Here is a 20,054-nt window from a genome sequence, read left to right on the forward strand (position 1 = left end):
TTGAATCCATCTTAGCACCTTCATCTTTAACAGCAAGCGGTCTCTACCAAAATGAGCCAATGCATTTGGATTAGAAATATCTAGAAAAGAGGGAATGTAATTTTGTCCCAAGGAGTCCCATTGCACATCACAGCCACCTGGTACAACAAGCTAATTTGATCCTGACTGCCAAAGTAAGTAAATTCACAATCAGGGATATCTTTTGACTCTTCAGGATAGCAGCCTAGATGTCCTGCATCATGAAGAGAGCAGAAATAACAATTCTTGAATGGACAGATACTGTGAGAGACAACAGGCCACCCAAACATATCACTCACTGCAGGAGCTGATTGAATTGAGCAATGCAAATAAGCATAAAACCTGTTCATGTTGGCTGCCAGTATACACTTGCCATTTTCAAAGTAGTTATTTTAAAACAAATGAAGTGACTGAGTGGGATTTTTCTCCTACGCATGAGTAGCTGTATGTCAAAGCATATTCAGAGGCTGGTGAGAGAGTGGAACGAGCTGCCAGCACAAGTAGTGCACGCGAGCTTGATTTCAACGTTTAGGAGAAGTTTGGATAGATAGCTGGATAGTAAGGATATGGGTGGGTATGGTCCTGGTGCACGTCAATGGGTGTAGGCAGTTTAAATTATTTTGGCATGGGCTAGATGGGCCAAAGGGCCATTTCTGTGCTGTACTTCTCTATGACTCTATATGTTGCAAGCTTAGGGGTGAATGTTTTTGGCCTATTCGATTACAATTCCTGTAAATTGCAAAATTAATTTTGAACAATTGATTTGAGAAATAAAATCCGTGTTTTGTAACAGTAAAGAATATTAGCTGCTGTCTGAGAGAAAATGGGGATGCTTTCTCTGTTTCCTCCTACCTCAACACAAATACTGTTGAATATGTCTTGCTGTTTAAACCAAGTACATGTGAAACAGCAAACTTTGTAAGATTCACAGTAGTTTTTTTTCAGCTTGGCAGTCTGTCCATTGTTAACAGATTGCTAATATTTTTGTTACAACTTGTCTTTTCTTGTTATTTTGCCCAATGTGTACTATCTCTCACATAGACTTTCTTTACCAGAGATTGCATATTTGGTTCCTGTGGATGAAAGAAAGCTGTTTCTTATGTTCATTTGTCATTGACCAGCTGGAAGTATCATTAGGCATCATGATGGAGCTTTTCAGAAATTCTGATATACAGTCAGTATTATAACAGGGAAATGGGCTGGTGTTTCCCTGAACCATAGGGAGTACAGAACTACTAATGTTTTTATTGCTAGTGAAAAAGATAACGTCAGTCTTGATAGTAGGACAGTGGTTATATATTCCTATCTGAAAAAAATCATTGACAAATCAGTGATAATAAATCCTGGGTGCAATTCATCGATTGAAGATTATCACTAAATATAATGCATTTACTGTCTCTCTTCAGGTCGTCTGAAAGTTTGAATGACTGCAACTTTTCAGTGTTATAAATTAAAGGTGGCTAATATAAAACAGCAATCTTAAAATTAATCAGAATTTATTATTCTCTATTGCATTGTAACTAGTAATCTGACAACTGTACTGAATGTATCAATGTATAAATTGTAAAATGAGTGTATCATACATATTTTGAATGTAAAAAAAAACTTTTGCAAAGAAAAAATTGGGAGTTACAGTGACATGGCTAATAGAGCCTCTGCCCCGCAGTGACTTAGACCCATGTTTAACTCTGATCTCATTACTGTCTCTGTGGAGTCTGCATGTTTGGTCCACGGCTCTCCTGTGGTTGTTGTGGTTTCTTCACACATTACAAAGATGTGCAGGTGGGTGGGTTGGTTGCCCACTGTAAATTGCCCTTTGCGTTTGTGTGAGCGGTAGAATTGGGGGACATTAGATAAAAATGTGGGTAGAATACAAAAGGCATTAATGTTAGGATTAGTGCAAATGTGTGGTTGATTACCAGTCTAGTTTTGGTGGTGTGTACCTGCATTATGTTTATATAAGATAACCTCTTGTGATGATGAGGCTAACTTCTTGATTTAGATGACCAACTGAGTGTTCTCACATTTAACATTTGAGCATTTTAAATTATTTTGTTTTAACAATATTTAATAATGTACATTCTTTCTGCCATAATTTATGGCATCTTTCTACTTGGTCGTTAGATAATTTTTGAAAAGACAAGCCATTTTTTGTAAATGGGTAAATTCAAATTTTAACATTATTTCATTACAGAAAATCTTGGATGGTGCCCAGAGACGAAGGAAAACTAAGAAAATGTTACAGTTTGTAGAGATGGTGTACCTTCTGGTTTATCTATGTACAATATGGACAATGTTCACTTCTTTCAGGTAAAAATAATTAGAAACATGTTTTTAAATATATTAAAGCTTTTAGAGTTTTCATCTTGGCTCAAGTGGACATAAGTAAGTCTTTGTTGCTTTGTTTAATGTTTTACATGTTAATTAACAGTGCTGGGAGAGCTTAGTGATTTCCAAGCATGTGGTAGAAAATATGTGGCTGTGAATGCCTTTACCTATAAATTTCTAATCTAATAGTTTATTGAGTAAAAGTATCACCATAGCATGAATCTGAGAGTTGTAATCTCAGTAGTCCAGAGCCACCCAAATTCTTTTCCTGCTCTTTAATAATGTAATTGATCACAGCAACTGGGCTGAAAAATACAGATAGACAGACATACTTTATTGATCCTGAGGGAAATTGGGTTTCGTTACAGCTACACCAACCAAGAATAGTGAAGAAATATAGCAATATAAAACTATAAATAATTAAATAATAGTAAGTTAATCATACCGAGTGGAAATAAACGTGGACGCTCAGTGTTACATCTCGGTGGAATGAGTCTCTGGTTGAATGTACTCCTGTGCCTAACCAGTACAATAGTTTCAGGTGCTTTAAAAAATATAACCTCTGCTGGAAAGAATGCAAAAAGAATGAGTGATGTGTAGATGATGTATTAGGTAAATTCTTTACCCAAGAACTGTTGTAACGTTCTCCCTCGGGTGTGACGCAACGCCGAGGTAAACGTTGAGATAAACCAGAATCAATGCAAACGAGGCCGCAGTAAGATTAACCATTTACTGTTCACTCTTCACATTAATGCATGGTGAAAACTGTTGAAAAACAATACAAGATTGGTACAGTGTTTCCTTCTAAATATCACATTTACATTGTGAATACTTGCAAAGGTAAAACTACAATAACTACATTACATTAAACTGCAGCATACAGTCAGAATCTAGCTGCTCCATTGGCTGCTTTAGATACACTTCAATACAAACTATCCCGACTCTTTAACTGACGAAAAGGTAAACCTTACCGACCGTCGTTACTTTTAACAGAATCGGCGTTAACATTTTAACTCAAAATATCGATTATCTAATGACTTACGGCGTTGCTTTCACTGTGTCTTTGGTGCATAGAGAGACCCTAGTCGGCGTTATGGCGGCACATGTGAGTGACCCCCACCCTTGCGTGAATCTCAAACCGGTAATTTCCCACAAGACGCGGCGAACCCGGATGTGACGTCATCGCAGCCGCGATGTATTACAGACAAATCAATTGATTTAAACAATCCTAACTTTGACTAAAAAAATGCTAACAAATTACTACGCGAAAATATTATAAACTAAATAACTGCCATAAAGGCAGCACAACGGTATTCTTTTTATTGAAATTTGAAATGGACAGATTTCCCTTTGATTTAAGGAGCCAAGACCAGTATAATCTGGGTAGAAAATAGATTATGAGTATGGGGTGTGCTGCACTGCTGTTGAGTGGTGAACAATGTTCCAGGCACAGTACGGTAAACACTCATTACTATTTGTTCTTATATGCTTAACAGATTTGTTAAGAATGAAAGAACATATTTGTCCTAATTAGTCATTGCTTCCTGGAATTCTTTGATTACACTCATTATATTGGTGGCACAGTAGGTAGCAGTTAGCGTAACGCTTCACAGTGCTGGCTGTAAGGTCCGGGATTGATTCCCGCCACTCTTTGTGGGGAGTTTGTACGTTCACCCTGTGACTGTGTGGGTTTCCTTTGGGTGTTCTGGTTTCCTCCTACATTCCAAAAGTTTGGGTTAGTAAGTGGTGGGCAAGGTATGTTAGTGCTGGAGGTTCGGTGACACTTGCACAATCCCCGCAGATTTGATTTGACGCAAATGATGCATTTCATTAAAGATAGGCTGACAAATACATGTACATCTGTGTACATCTGACAAATAAAGCCTATCTTTAAATCATTATACCAGCTAAATACTTCTTGCCTCCACTACCAATAATGAATAGTTTCTCCCAAATTTAAATTAAAGCAATAGAGATAGAGTAGATCTTCAAGCCTGTTCCTCCATTCAAAAAAATAGTGGCTTATGCCACATTCCTGTGATAACCTAAATATTTTGTGTGTGTTTTTCCTCTCTAACTGCCATCTTCATATCTTTCAATTTGTTCATATTTTTTGTGTCTGACTGCTCTCACTAACGCAAACTGGATGAATTCATCTATACCTTTATCCCCATGGCAACCTTCCCTCACCCTATCAGAGCTATTCCTTTTGTCTTTCTTGTCCCTTCTACAGACTCTCTGCACCTTAAAACTAACTTGTTTTTTCTTTACCAGTCCTGATAAAGATTCTTCAACCTGAAATATCAACTCTGTTCCTCTTTCCCCAAATATTGTCTGACCTGCCAGGATTAACTAGTATTTTTAGTTTTTATTTCTGATTTCTGGCATGTACAGTTTATATTGATTTGTGGCGGTCTGCACACGCGGGGCTTGAAACGCCATCGGAAGCTGTGAGCAGACGCACGACCCGCTTGGGGCGGACCTTCTGGGGATGGTCTGACGTCACGTCCGCCCCGCTGTTCGCAGGGACCCATGGGAAGGGGGTTTTAAGCACGCGTGTTTGAATCGGTAAAAACATTCCGAGTTCAGCTCTCTCTGCCTCCATGTGTTCCTTTTGTAACACCTTGCGCGCCACTACAGATTTTCGATTTGTATATTTTCATTGTCCTTTCCGTCCATTATGAGAGGAAGCATTAATCTGATATAGTGGCACTGATAATATTTGACATGCTGAACCAGGTAAACCCCAAAGGGACTGTAAGCTTACAGTATATAGATTAACTTGTATATCTTAGAACCTTATACAAAGTTAGTGAGCTATAAAAGGTCTCAAGGTCTCGATATTTGCTTTTACAAGAAGGACTACATAAATCAAATAAAAATCTGGTGGTGGCCCCACACCATCAGGTTCAGGAACAGTTATTACCCTACAAAAATCAGGCTCCTGAACCAACCTCGCACTGCAAAATTCAGACTCACTTTCAAGGACTCTACAGTTCATGTTCTCATTGTTATGTATTTGTTTATTTTTAATTTGCACAAATTGCCTTCAATTGCACATTACTCCTTTGTCAGTCTTTATGTATAGTTTTTCATAACTTCTCTTGTATTTCTTTATTTTCATGTAAATGCCTACAAGAGAATGATTCTCAAGGTAGTATTTAGTGACATATACATACTTTCACTTTTAGACTTAGAAAAAAAGAGGAATACTATGTTCAGAGGCAATTCATTGGTATTGTCTCCCATTTACACAATGCAGTCAAATAAATACAGTATCTAGTGTTAAGATATTGATGAGAGATTTTAAGCTATAACTAATATGGTTGTGAAAACAATTAAATTTCAGATGCTATAAATATGAGACAGGAATAATGGGTTGGAAATAATCAGCAGGGCAAGAAGAATCTATGAAAAGAGGAACAGAGTAAATGTTTCAAGTCCAGTTGGTTTTGTAATTAGGTTTCATGCTGTTTTACCAGAAATACTTCACTGTATGTAATCCATTGTGGTGAAAGAAAGTGTAATTTAGTTCAAAATGTCTGCCGCATTTCCAGCTTTGCTTAATGGATTATAAAACCAGCTAGTTTAGATAACTTTTGATTTCTTATGAATTTTCAAAGTTAACACAGCAAGCAATTTGCTCATTTGTAATGGTTAAATTTTGTTCTACTTACTATCTGCATTCTTTCAGGATATGTGAAGCCATGCCATTGCAGTCACAAAAGAATACAAGTAAGTAATAGTAAGGTAGCAAGTTGTAATAAAACTTGTTTTTTGAAATGTGAATAAAAATATAACTTAAAATACTAAAACATATGTACAATTGAAAACAAATTTGGAATAATAGAATTCAACTTACAAAACTTAGACTACAGAGATTTGATATTGAAAGCCTACAGAAGATTAGAGGTAAATAACAGTCAAGTGACAAGTTATATCAACATTTTTACACTTTTTTGAAAGATGAATAAAAATATAGTAAGGTATAGAAACAGGTACCATTGGAAAATTTTGAAATTAAAAACAATTGTAAGAGGTATGTACATTCTTCCTGTGGATGCACGGGTGTCCTGGGGTGCTTCGATTTCCTAATGCAATCCAAAGATGTACCGGTGAGTAGTCATTGTAAATTGTCTTGTGATAAGGCAAAGGTTAAATGGGTGGGTTGTTGGGCAGTGTGGCTTGTTGGGCTGGAAGGGCCTGTTTTGCACTGTATCCCCAAATAAATAAATAAGCAAGTAAGTAAATAAATAATCTGAATTAATAGAATTCAACTTAGAAGATTTGGAATGCAGAAGTTTAATGTTGAAATTCATATAGTATTCTGCAATATATTGAATAGGCCACAATAGGAGTAATGTGTCAATTCTGATCACTACATATGAAAGTTGTGCAGGTACTAGAGAGGTTGCTGAATAGTTTTGTGTGAACAGTTTTTCATGATGTGTAATTTGGATTAGAATGTTTTCGACAGAGTAAAAAAAAAAGTGACAAATTAATAGAGATGTGCAAGATCATGAGTGGTTTAAATAGAGTAAATAAAGAGAAGTTCACATTAGCACATGCTTTAAAGACCAGAGGGCACAGATTTAAATTTTAGGCAAAAGCTACAAGGGAGAGTTTAAGAGCTGGAATGCATTACTTTCAAAGGTTTTACAAACACAACCAAAATGTGGCTTTTAATGGGAATTAGATATCTACTAATTGGGGAATATTTTTCAGAGTTAAAGGAAAAGAGTTGTTATATTTGAAGCTGGCACAGGCTTGCTGGATGAACGGCCACCTCCAATGCTGTACTGATTTTAGACAGAGTATCTGTCATTGGCCTGACAAAATAACAAAGATGTTGGAAGAATAAACAAAGTGTTTAGATTACCAGAGAATTGGAGTACAATCCAGAGCCATGTTTTAATGCTACCACTGGAACTAGGTTATTTGTAAATTAAGTAATATGGAATTTAAAAAGAAAATCCAAAATCTCGTGTAATAAAAAATACATCACGTTTGCTTGTCTTTCAACCCTGTCCTTGCCTTTGTGTGGCCTTAGCTTCTCTCAAAAGTGACCGAGCAAGCCTATCTTGTATTTAATTCTATGTTGAAACACTGAAAATAAAGCTTAATGGATCTGTGATTTGTTTAGGCAGCAGATTCAAACACTTTGCTCCGTATGGTTTGGAATTTGTGTCTAAACTGGGAGAGCAACAGACTATGCTCACTATATTGTAGCTTGCATCCAATGTCTCCTACTCCTCCATTACAATTTCTGGCTAGGTTCACTTACTAGAGGTAATTAAATTCAGAATCAGGTTTAGTATCACTGACATATGTCATGAAATTTGTATTGTGACAGCAGTATATTGTAATGCATAATTTAGTAAAGCTATAAATTACAATAAGTAATTTTTTTTAAACATTAAGTAGTGCAAAGAAAGCAAAAACATTGAGGTAGTGTACATGGGTTCATTATCCATTCAGAAATCTGATGGGCGGAGGAGAAGAAGCTGTTCCAAAAGCATTGAGTGTGTGTCTTCAGGCTTCTATACCACCTTCTTGTTGGTCACAATGAGAAGAGGCTATGTCCTGGGTGATGAGGTCCTTAATGATGGATGCCGCCTTTTTGAGGCATCGTCTTTTGAAGACAGCCTTGATGCTGGGAAGGCTAGTGCCCATGATAGAGCTAGCCGAGTTTGCAAATTTCTGCAGCTTTTTCCTGTCCTGTGCAGTGGCTCCTCCATATAGGACAGTGATGTAACCAGTTAGAATGCTCTTCACAGAACAACTGTAGAAATTTATGAGTCATTGGTGTCATACCAAGTTTCATCAAACTCCTGATGAAATATAGCCACAGTCATGTCTTCTTTGTAATATGTTGGGCCCAGGACAGATCTTCAGAGATGCTGACACCCAGTAACTTGAAACTGCTCACCCTTTCCATGCTTATCCCTGATGAGCACTGGTGTATGTTCCCTCGACTTCCTCTTCCTGAAGTTCACACTCCATTGCTTGGTCTTGCGGACGTTGAGTGCAAGGTTGTTGCTATGATACCACTCAACCAGCTGATCTATCTCTCTTCTGTACAGCATTTTATCACCCTCTGAAATTGTCGCAATAATAGTTGTGTTCATAGCTCTTGGATTCAGGGACTTTAATGCCCATCATTAAAAGTGACTTATTAGCATCATCGTCTGAGCTTGCCATGCCAAATGGAATCTTTGGTACATAATGAGTGAACTGACATGAGAGATAAACTTACATGACCTCATCCCAGCTCACTTGCCTGTTGCAGTTGCAAATGTCTGTTTGATAAAAGTGGCCATAGAATAATTTTGGAGAGACTAAGTCCTGCCTTCATCTGTATGAAAAGTGTTCTATGAATAAAGTTGTTATTATTTCACACCAAGGACACTGTTCATCACGTGCCACTCCCATGCTGCTATATGGGATAGTCTCAGAAAAGTTCAGACAGACCAACCTGAAGCTGCAATCCAACAACTCACAGAAAAGTTAAGAAATCTGCAGTCCTGTCATGCCTAGCTGTGAAAGGTGGTTGTCAAATTAACCAGCCACAGACAACCCATAATTACTAAATGTACCATCTACAAAAGGCAGTACACATCATGCTCCACAATCTTTCAAACATGAGACTCATCCCAGCAAAAAGGACAAAGTCAAAATGAGCTGTAGAAATAGGAGGATTCATAAACACAAGAAATCCTGCAGGTGCAGATGCTGGACATCCAGAGCAAAATACACAAAATGCTGGAGGAACTCTGCAGGTCAGGCAGCATCTATAGAAATGAATAAACAATTGTTGTTTTGGGCCTCTTCATCAGGACTGGAAAAGAGGTGGGGTAGATTAATAAAAAGGTGGAAGGATGAAGCCAGGTGGATGGGAAAGGTAATGGGCTGGAGAGTAAGGAATCTTAGAGGAGAGGAGAGTGAGCCATGGGAGAATGGCACCAGGAAGGATGGGTGGCTGTGGTAGCAAGTCTGGGTGAGTACATAGTCAAAGCATTGGAGAGCAGCCCAGATCACAGAGGATCTCACAGAACTCCCGTTGAAGAGAAGATTTAAACTTCTTCAGGGTAGGCTTATCTTGAAGAGCCTTCACAGTGGAGCAGCAATTCATAAATAAGAGATTCTACAGATGTGGGAAATTCTGAGGAACTCAGCAGGTCAGACAGCATCTATGGAAATGTATAAAAGTTGACGTTTCATGCCAAGACCCTTCATCATGACTGGAAAGGACCACTTAAATTGATTATTATGATATAGAAGTATATTACTAGTTCTTTATCACTAGTTGTAACTCTCAGAACTCCCTATAAACACAGTAGGAGTACCTTCATTGGGATTACAGTAGTTCCAAAAGGCAATTTGCTACTATTTCTCAAGAACAGTAAGAGGTGGACAATAAATGCTACCCTTTCCTGTGATCTTCCCATATCCACAAATGAATGAAAAAAAACACTAATTGCAATTGTAGAAGCAGATTTGATATACAGATCCAGATCACTAACTGAGCAACTAAAGATAAGTAATAGATGCTGAGCTTACCTGCAATGCCATTTATTAGAGATATTTAAAAACAGACATTTCTGGGAATACTTGGCATCTCCAGCAGCGACTGTGCAGAGAACCAAGTTCACATTTCAGGTTGAACAATCATCATCTTTTCCATCAGTATTTATAATAAGTTGCTTATGGAAGTGGTCTCCATTTTCACATATCTCTCCCTTCTAATTTTGCCTCTTTCATTTGACAGCATCTGCACATTTCAAAATACAGTCTAAAGTGTATTGTTTTCTCTGATTAAGTTGCTTCTGGTAAATCAATTCAATGTTATTTGTTCTCTTTTGATATGTAAAATGATTGCAAAAATTACACCCTCTTAAATCTGAACCTTAGGTGTAATGTAAATAGAGTGTATTCCAGTTAATTGGGCCATCTGTTAACAGAGGCAGCTGCTTATTTGGGACACTATGCTGCTTAATTGGGACAGGAGATGGTTGCAGAACAGGTTCTAACTAGCATCAGTCACATGGACTTGTGTGCCCATTAGACATTATACCATGCTCAAACAGAACAGTTTTTAAATAGCATCATCTGCATGCGTTTGTGTTCAAAAAGAGGTAATTTCACTGAAATAATCAGCAAGACAATATAGAAATGTTTTGATTACTGTGGTTTCAAGCATTCAGGCTTGGAGATACCAGAATCGGGCAGGAATGAAAATGAAGCAATTTCACTAATCCAACTAGTTAGAAATTATGAAGAATTTGAAATTATCAACAATCATTTTGAATGTTACAATGAAAATGAAGATTTTGAGGATGCAATCGTCAAATGCATTGTGTGAAGGCTTTGTATTTGCACCAGGTGTTTGCGCTGATTTTATTTATTAACAGTCAGTCAAAAGAATATAGCATCGTACACTGGAAGAATTCCTCTGTTGATAACTATTAAGAACTAATACATTGTTTTATGGTATTGCCAGTAGCATTGGTTTTGTTCTAATTTGTTCTGAATTTAAGTTAAGTACATAATTTGTTACTCAGTTAAACAGTAGCTTGTCTTTTTTATACGTTTTGAAAACTATTTTTGTGAAACGTCGGCTAATTGGGGCAGCCACTCAATTGGGCCAAAATGTACCGATCCTATTGTGTCCGAATTAACCAGAATCTACTGTATATAAGAGAATTGTTACATTTTTATGTAAAACTGGGATCTAGCCTTGTTGACAAACATGCACTGTGTATAGAATTCTTTGTGAAAGTTTCAATGCAGTGGCTCTTAATACAAGTAAATGGATAAGTAAATTATTTTGCCAACTGCAAATGTCACTCCTCCCTTCAAGAAGGGAGAGAGGCAGAAGAAAGGAAACTATAGGCCAGTTAGTCTGACCTCAATGGTTAGGAAGATGTTGGAATAGATTGTTATCGATGTGGTTTCAGAGAACTTGGAGGCATGTGATAAAATAGGCTGTAGTCAGTATGCTCTCTTCAAAGGAAAATCTTGCCTGACAAGTTTGTTGGAATTATTTGAAGAAGTAACAAGCAGGGTAGACAAAGGAGAATTGGGGGATGTTGAGTACATGGATTTTCAGAAGGCCTTTGACAAGATGTGACACATGAGGCTGCTTAATAAGTTAAGAGCCCATGATATTCCAGGAAAGATGCTAGCATGGATAGAGCAGTGGCTGATTGGCAAGAAGCAAAGAGTGGTAATAAAGGGAGCTTTTTCTGGTTGGCTGCCAGTGACTACTCATGTTTCACATGGGTCTTGGTTTCGACTTCTTTTTACATTATATGTCATTGAGTTGGATGATGGAATTGATGGCTTTGTGGCAAAGGTTGCGGACGATATCAAGATAGTTCAAGGATAGGTAGTTTTGAGGAAGTAGAGAGGATGTGTTGGGAAATGTATGGTCTTGCATTTTTGAAGAAGTAATAAAAGGGAAAACTGGTTTCTACATGGAGAGAAAATTCAAAAAACCTGAGGTGCAGTAGGACACGGGAATCCTTGTGCAGGATTCCTTAAAGGTTAATTTGCAGGTTGAGTAGGTGGGTGAAGAAGGCAAATGTGATGTTAGTATTCATTTCAAGAGGGACAGAATATAAAAACAAGGATGTAATGTTGAGACTGATGAGGCTTCACTTGCAGTATTGTGAGCAGTTTTGGGCGTCTTATCTAAGAAAGGATGTGCTGACACTGGAGAAGGTTCAAAGGAGGTTCACAAAAAGATTCTGGGATTGAAAGACTTGTCATATGAAAAGTGTTTGACGGCTCTGGGCCTGTACTCACTGGAGCCTCATTGAAACCAATTGAATGGCTGAAAGGCATCGATAGAGTGGATATGGAGAGGATGTCTCCTATAATGGAGGGGTATAGACAAGAGGACACAGCCTCAGAATAGAGGGGTGTCCCTTTAGAACGATGAGGAATTTGTTGTCACTGGTGGCTGTGGAGGCCAAGTCATTGGGTCTATTTAAGGTAGAGATTGATAGAAGCAGGTGATTGGGGCTGAGAGGGAAAGTTGACCAGACATGATGAAATGGCAGAGCATTTCATTGGGCCAAATGGCCTAATTCTGTTCCTGTATCTTATGGTCAGCAAAATATATACTAATGCAGTACAGTAACAGTTGATGATTATCATATAAATTCATATAATATAAATATCATATAATAAGAGTACAAAGTAAATGTACTATTAAAGTACATACTATATGTCACCATATACTACCCTGAGATTTGTGTTCTTGCAGGCAGTCACAGTAAGTACAAAGAAACACTATAGAATCAGTGAAAAACTGCAAACGAACCATGGCGGGGAACAACCAATGTGTAAATACAAAAAAGAAAAAAAAAGCAATATTAATAATAAGTAATAAATATTGAGTCCGTGAGTTACAGAGTTCTCGAAAGTGAGTCTATGGTAGATTGTGGAATCAGTGCAGTACTGGGTGAGTGAAGTTACCCTCTCTGGATCAGGAACCTGATGGTTGAGGGCTAATAACTGTTCCTGAACCTGGTGGTGTGGGACTGAAGGCTCTTGTACCTCCTTCCTGATGGCAGCGGCCTGGATGGTGGGGATCCTTGACAATGGATGTTGCTTTCCTGCAACAGCGCTCTTTGTAGATGTGCTTAGTGGAGGGGAGGGCTTTTCTGTGATCATGGATCTTGGAATAGACTTTTTACCCAATGGAACTGCAACCAGAATTCTGTGTTATGCAACTTCTCACATTTCAAATGGTACAGTGGGGGATGTACTCAATGGGACATTAAGAGCCATGGGAGATAGAAACATTAATTTTGAGTGTTATAGGAAATGCAAATACTCCACCCTGCATACTCATTGGAAAATGGCCAAAAGTATAGTGGAATATAGTGGTTATATCACCAGACTAATAATCAGAGTCCTGGATCATTGATCAGAGACACCAGTTTGAATTCCACTTTACCATCTGGGTAATTTAGATCCAATTAAATCCACCAGCTGGGAAATTTAAACCCTCTTTTTGCTACTACTATCAGGCAAGAGGCACAGTTGCCGTAGGTTGTATGTCACCAGGTAAAGGATCAGTTATTGTCCTACAACCACGAGGCTCCTCAAATGGCGTGGATAACTATTCACACCTACTATTCTGAAACGATTCTACAACCTACCAACTCACTCACAAGGTCTTTTGACAACTCAATATTATTTTTGTTTGCACTGTCTTTTGCAATTTGGTATTCATCAGTCTTTGTTTATAGTTTTTTGATAAAATTCTACTGTATTTTTTCATGTAAATGCCTGCAAGAAGATGAATTTAAAGGAGGCATATGATATAATATAGTAATATATTCAATATGTATTTGGATAATAAATTTAGTGTGAACTTCGAAGTAATTAAATTAACCGGAATTTAAAATAAGTTAGTCTCCACAACAAGCTAATTATCATTAAAGATGTACAAAGTTCATTAATGTTCTGCATGCATGTTCTACAAATCTGCCAGCCTTACCTTGCCTGACCTGTATGTGACTCCAGCCTCTCAAAAGAAGTTGACCTTTAACTGCATCCTCCACTCAGAGGCAGTTATGACTAGGCAATAGATGCTGGCATTGGCTGCATCATCCATATTCTGTGAATGAATAAACAAAGGCAAAGCTGGATTATTTTAAACAACACACACAAAATGCTGGTGGAACACAGCAGGCCAGGCAGCATCTATAGGGAGAAGCGCTGTCGACGTTTCGGGCCGAGACCCTTCGTCAGGACTAACTGAAAGGAAAGATAGTAAGAGATTTGAAAGCAGTGGTGGGAGGGGGAAATGCAAAATGATAGAAGACCAGAGGGGGTGGGATGAAGCTAAGAGCTGGAAAGGTGATTGGTGAAAATGATACAGAGCTGGAGAAGGGAAAGGATCATGGGACGGGAGGCCTGAGGAGAAAGAAAGCGGGGGGGGGGGGGGGAGGACCAGAGGGAGATGGAGAACAGGCAGAGTGATAGGCAAAGAGAGAGGAAAAAAAACAAACAACTAAATATGTCAGGGATGGGGTAAGAAGGGGAGGAGGGGCATTAACGGAAGTTAGAGAAGTCAATGTTCATGCCATCAGGTTGGAGGCTACCCAGCCAGTATATAAGGTGTTGTTCCTCCAACCTGAATTTGGATTCATTTTGACAGTAGAGGAGGCCATGGATAGACATATCAGAATGGGAATAGGACGTGGAATTAAAATGTGTGGCCACTGGGAGATCCTGCTTCCTCTGGCGGACCAAGCGTAGGTGTTCAGCTCCCGGTGTGGCCTTTTATATATTGATGAGACCCGACGCAGACTGGGAGACCGTTTCGCTGAAAACCTGCGCTCGGTCCGCCAGAGGAAGCAGGATCTCCCAGTGGCCACACATTTTAATTCCACGTCCCATTCCCATTCTGATATGTCTATCCATGGCCTCCTCTACTGTCAAAATGAATCCAAACTCAGGTTGGAGTGTTATGCACCCCGTAACTGGGTCACTTACCAGCAAAGATAGAGAGGTCCATTGAAGTCTAATGGTACTATTTTTAACGGTATTTATTGATAAAAATACACAAAAATAATATCAATGCAAACATACATGTAATATACGTCGTCAATACTAAATCTAAAAGCGCGGGTATAATAATAATAAGAAATAGCTCTATCGTTGTCTAGGGGATAATGTATTGTCTGATGGAAATATAAAAGTCACTTTAGTTCATTCAATCTGTAGGCTGCAGCCTTTGGTTGGAGTCGAGAGAGACGGAGGCTTAGAACTTGCCCGATTGTCTGTTTTATGATGTCGATCCTTCGAAATGGCATCGGTGGTGATCTCTTCCTTAGCTAAGCAGCCTTCCGTGGTAGGGCCTCAATCCCGGGGCAACGGGAAAGGACACACGTGGGCCCTCCACCGGCTATGGCTATTAAACGCCGTCACAGAACTGCTAGCATTTCTCCTGGTGCGTATGTGTGGGGTTGTTCCCCAGACCCTCTTTTATCCTGACTCACAGGGTCGCAGATGTCAATCAGGGTGGAATGATGCCATCCCCCCAACCAGCCCACTTTGCCCGAGGGCTTCCACGAAGCACAGTATTTTAATACACAATTCTGTCTCCAAAAGACAATGGCCGTTTCCCTTAGCTTTGTATCGCCGCGGGGCTAAACATTCCAAATGTCTCTCATTTCTTGGGTCTCCGGACCTGAATTAATAGCGATCTTGCGATTCTCAAAAAGGAGGGGGCTACAGGCGTAATGGGAGGAACAACACCTTATATACCGGCTGGGTAGCCTCCAACCTGATGGCATGAACATTGACTTCTCTAACTTCTGTTAATGCCCCTCCTCCCCTTCTTACCCCATCCCTGACATATTTAGTTGTTTGCTTTTGTTCTCTCTCTCTGCCCATCACTCTGCCTGTTCTCCATCTCCCTCTGGTGCTTTCCCCTCTCCCCCTTTCTTTCTCCCAAGGCCTCCCGTCCCATGATCCTTTCCCTTCTCCAGCTCTGTAGCACTTTCACCAATCACCTTTCCAGCTCTTAGCTTCATCCCACCCCCTCCGGTCTTCTCTTATCATTTTGCATTTCCCCCTCCCCCCACTGCTTTCAAATCTCTTACTATCTTTCCTTTCAGTTAGTCCTGACAAAGGGTCTCGGCCCGAAACGTCGACAGTGCTTCTCCTTATAGATGCTGCCTGGCCTGCTGTGTTCCACCAGCATTTTGTGTGTGTTGTTTGAATTTCCAGCATCTACAGATTTCCTCGTGTTTGCTGGATTATTTTAGCTCTCTTTAGAAAGTTGGTTCAGTTTTTCTGTCGAAAGATTGTAGGTAGGCCTCCGTTAGTCTCAATAGACCATGGATTTCCAGGGCGCAAGGTTTTTTTTAATGGAAGACCGGCAGTTGCCCAAGCTGCAAACCTTCCCCTCTCCATGCCACCGATGTTGTCCAAGGGAAGGGCATTAGGACCCATAGAGTTTGGCACCGGTGTCCTTGCAGAGCAATGTTTGATTAAGTGCCTTACTCAAGGACACACACAGCCTCAGCCAAGGCTCGAACTAGCAACCTTCAGATCACTAGACGAACGCCTTAACCATTTGACCACGCACCAACACTGAAAGATTGTATTTACTAATTGACAAAAAAAGATTAACATAAGAATAAGAAAGAATGTAAAAGGACAAGGCAGCATAATCAAGAGAGAAGAGATTTATTTGATAAGGGAACAGGGCAGGAATAGGAATTTTACTAATTAATTTACTATTTTAATCTTCCATTATGGAAGTTGCTTAGTGCAATGGAAGTTTGTCATCTCTCATAAAGCTTATCATTATTTTTATCATTATATTTATATACATAGAGTTATGTAGCACAAAGAATCTTAAATTTAACATGAATTGAGCACTTCAAGGAAGAACTTTATATGATTTCTTTTTTTCCTGTGTTCCCTGGAGCTTATTTCAAGTTTTGTGGAATTCAATTTCATATTCCTTCCATCTTCTATCTTTTGGTCACCTATATACGGGAAAGATGTAGCTTAGGTTGAAAAAGTACAAAGAAAGTTTACAGGGATATTGCCAGGTCTGGAAGACCTGAGTTATAAGGAAAGATTGAATAGATTAGGACTTCACTCCTTGGAACATAGAAGATTGAGAGGAGATTTGATAGAGGTATACAAAATTATGAGGGGTATAGAACAGTTAAATGCAAGCAGGCTTTTTCTATTAAGGTTGGGTGGGCCTACAGCTAGAGGTCATGGGTTAAGGGTGGAAGGTGAAAAGTTTAAGGGGAAACTTCTTCACTCAGAAGGCCATGAGAGCATGGAACAAGCTGCCAGCACAAGTGGTGCATATGAGTTCGATTTTAGCGTTTAAGAGAATTTTGGATAGGTACATGAATGGTAGGGGAGTGGAGGGGTGTGGTCCTGGTGCAGGTCAATGGGAATAGGCAGTTTAAATACTTTGAAACTGACTGGATGGGCCGAAGGGCCTGTTTCTATGCTGTGCTGTTCTATGACTTTATTTCTCTGCTACTTGCTTAGCCCCATATTCACAGGTTTAGTACCTGTCATGTGCTGGTAATTGCTAAAGCAAATTTCTCTAAAAGTTAGCTGTTGACTTATGAGCTGTACTCTATCATTCTGTTGACCCAAAAGGTAAATTTTCTAGAATTTTCTGTAAGGTGGATAGGAAGAAATTGATTCGGTAATTTGTTTAAAGATGTTACTTTTCAAAATTTACAAGGTAATATTGTAAATATATTTTATTTATGAATTAAACAGCAAATATTTTGCAATCAAGACCTTGCTGGGAATATGAAGAATACAGCATTCTAAGAGAATGTAGACCTTGCACTGATTACGAAAAGGTATTGTTTGTGTGTGTGTGTGTGTGTGTGTGTGTGTGTATGATATTCAAATACTTCTTGTCCTTGTAGTGGAATGAAAAGTTTTCTATGAGTGGATATTCTAAACTGACATCTTAAAAATAGGGATATTGTATCATGATGACATACATCTTTAATTAACCAATTTGTTACCAATGATTCTTTATACTGTTTGGAACATTGTACAAAACAGCAGTTTCCAAATCATTATTGGCTGTTGAAATATTGGTGAAGATAAATAGTTACTGCTTTTGCTTATGCTCAAATACAACTAAGCTTGATATGAGGACCAAAATGCTTGGTTAAATATGTTGTGTTGTAGGCCCTGATGCAGGTTTTAACCTGAAAGTCAACAATTCCTTTCCTCCCACATATATTGCATAACCTGTTTAGTTCCTCCAGCAAATTGTTTCTTGCTCCAGATTCCAGGGTATGTAGGCTTTTATCTCTATTGATCTGCTAATAGATTCCTGAAAATTTTATCTGATTGTTTAGCTCATCTGAGGTACATTGATTAACAGTGGCTTTCTTTCCTTTTTGTTTTTCTTCAAATACTCATTGACTTAACATTCTAATTTACATTTCTTTCTTGTTTTTTTTTGCCTCCCATTCAACATCACCTAAAAAAGGTACTAAAATTAATCCTTTGGGGAGGGATCTTGTTTAACGTCAATTGTCTGCCATGTTTTCTACAGTGCAATGGAAGTGAACTTTTAAAATTACTTAATTCACTGTGAAGTGTTCTTTGGTGTGCAGATATCATGAAAGACACTACCTGTTCTGTCTTTTCAGAACAGTCGTTAAAATTTTATTTCATAGTCCCTTCAGCATCTGGAAAACTTTGGAATCAGATCTGTAGGTAACAGCCAACTGAAAAATGGAAGGTGAATGAAAATATGTGAACAAAAATGAGCATGTAGAAAGATTGCACATATGCCTTAAAGGTTTACTCTTACACAAAGATTGAACATAAAGATATGTAATTCCTGAAGTTAACTACGTTAATTTTACCATCATGAAATAGTACAGAATTGTAGCATTATGCATGCAGCACTTAGACAATCTAATTCCAATGAGAAGGTTAGGATTTTGAATCCCAGCTTGTCTGTCTATTAAAATTATAGGCTCTTCTGCATGTGTTGCTCAATTGTTCATTTCTAAGAAAGGGTCCTGGTTTCAAAACATTTTTTTCTTTCTCCATAGATGCTATTTGACCAGCTGAATTCTTCCAGCTTTTATGTTTTTGTTTCAGATTCCAGTGTTTGCAGTTCAATCAGTTTTCTGATGGACTGCTGTTTCTGGTTATGCAAAGAAAGATTAGCAGAGAAATTTGTTATATTGGACAATTACACTATTTTCTTGTTATTAATTGCATGTGGTAAAACCTATAATCTATTCTGATGAATGCTGGTGAAACAAATGATGAAATTAGAAACAGATTTAAATATAAATCTAGTGTTCATTGAGAAAACACACAGTTTACAAATACGTAACAAGCCTGCAGTATGTTCCAGAAACCATATTCTAAGGAATCCAATTTTTTGTCTAGGTTTTTGATTGTTTTTGGTTTAACAAAGTAATGTATTGCTTTTAAAATCTTACTGCTATTCCATAACCTATTATCTAATATTATGCAGATTGTGCATCCTGAATGTAGGTTTACTGGTTTTATTGAAGAGGTAAAGTGTGCCGAAGACCAAAGGTATAGAAGGTAAGGCAGCTCAAAGTTTCAATCCGGTTGGTGTGCTGGTTTGTTTTAGTAAGGTATCACACTTGAAAGCCTTCTTAATCAGTAAATTTCATTTTATTATTATTGGATCGTGATGCTATTTGAATTTCTGATCTGGTGCCAAGCTCCAATTTCTTTATTGTTTTGTTATATTTGATGTTTCAGCAGAGTTTACAACATTTAAATTGCATCCACACACGTCTTCCTTGTTATACATCATGTAGTGGTAGAGAATGAGGTTATAAACTGCTATAAATCCTCTTCCTTGGCTGGGTGTTATTTGCATGCGTTTATTGTATGTTAATATAATAATGGTCATTGGTAACTTTTGATTTTACATATTGCTGTTGGATAATTGGAATATAAAAATACATAATTGTTAAATTTACAGTATATTGCAAGTCATCATTATCCAGGAGGCTTAGTGATATTAAGACTTGCTGTTGATAACCTGGGTGGTGGGCTGGAGATAGGTCTGTATCAATGCAAGTGTTAGGCTCCCCTTCCCTCTGCTAACCTGCACATCACCCTTGGGCAAGGTGTAGCATCTGCTCAGCCCACCCCCCAGTCAAGGTCATGTGAAACCGTGG

At 38.4% G+C, this 20,054-nt stretch overlaps 1 protein-coding gene across 4 annotated transcripts in view; it reads left to right on the forward strand.

Annotated features, from left to right (window-relative positions):
- Window positions 1–20,054, forward strand: part of jtb (jumping translocation breakpoint) — a 33,257-nt gene that overhangs the window by 9,759 nt on the left and 3,444 nt on the right. For all 4 annotated transcript variants that reach the window (XM_073069761.1, XM_073069790.1, XM_073069780.1 and 1 more), the window contains exons 2-5: window positions 2,213–2,328; window positions 6,041–6,081; window positions 17,632–17,717; window positions 19,373–19,446. In XM_073069761.1, the coding sequence (XP_072925862.1) occupies window positions 2,213–2,328; window positions 6,041–6,081; window positions 17,632–17,717; window positions 19,373–19,446 (317 nt within the window). The remainder of the gene's footprint in view (window positions 1–2,212; window positions 2,329–6,040; window positions 6,082–17,631; window positions 17,718–19,372; window positions 19,447–20,054) is intronic.

The sequence above is a fragment of the Hemitrygon akajei genome, chromosome 2, assembly GCF_048418815.1.
Source record: "Hemitrygon akajei chromosome 2, sHemAka1.3, whole genome shotgun sequence".
Classification (NCBI taxonomy): Eukaryota; Metazoa; Chordata; class Chondrichthyes; order Myliobatiformes; family Dasyatidae; genus Hemitrygon; species Hemitrygon akajei.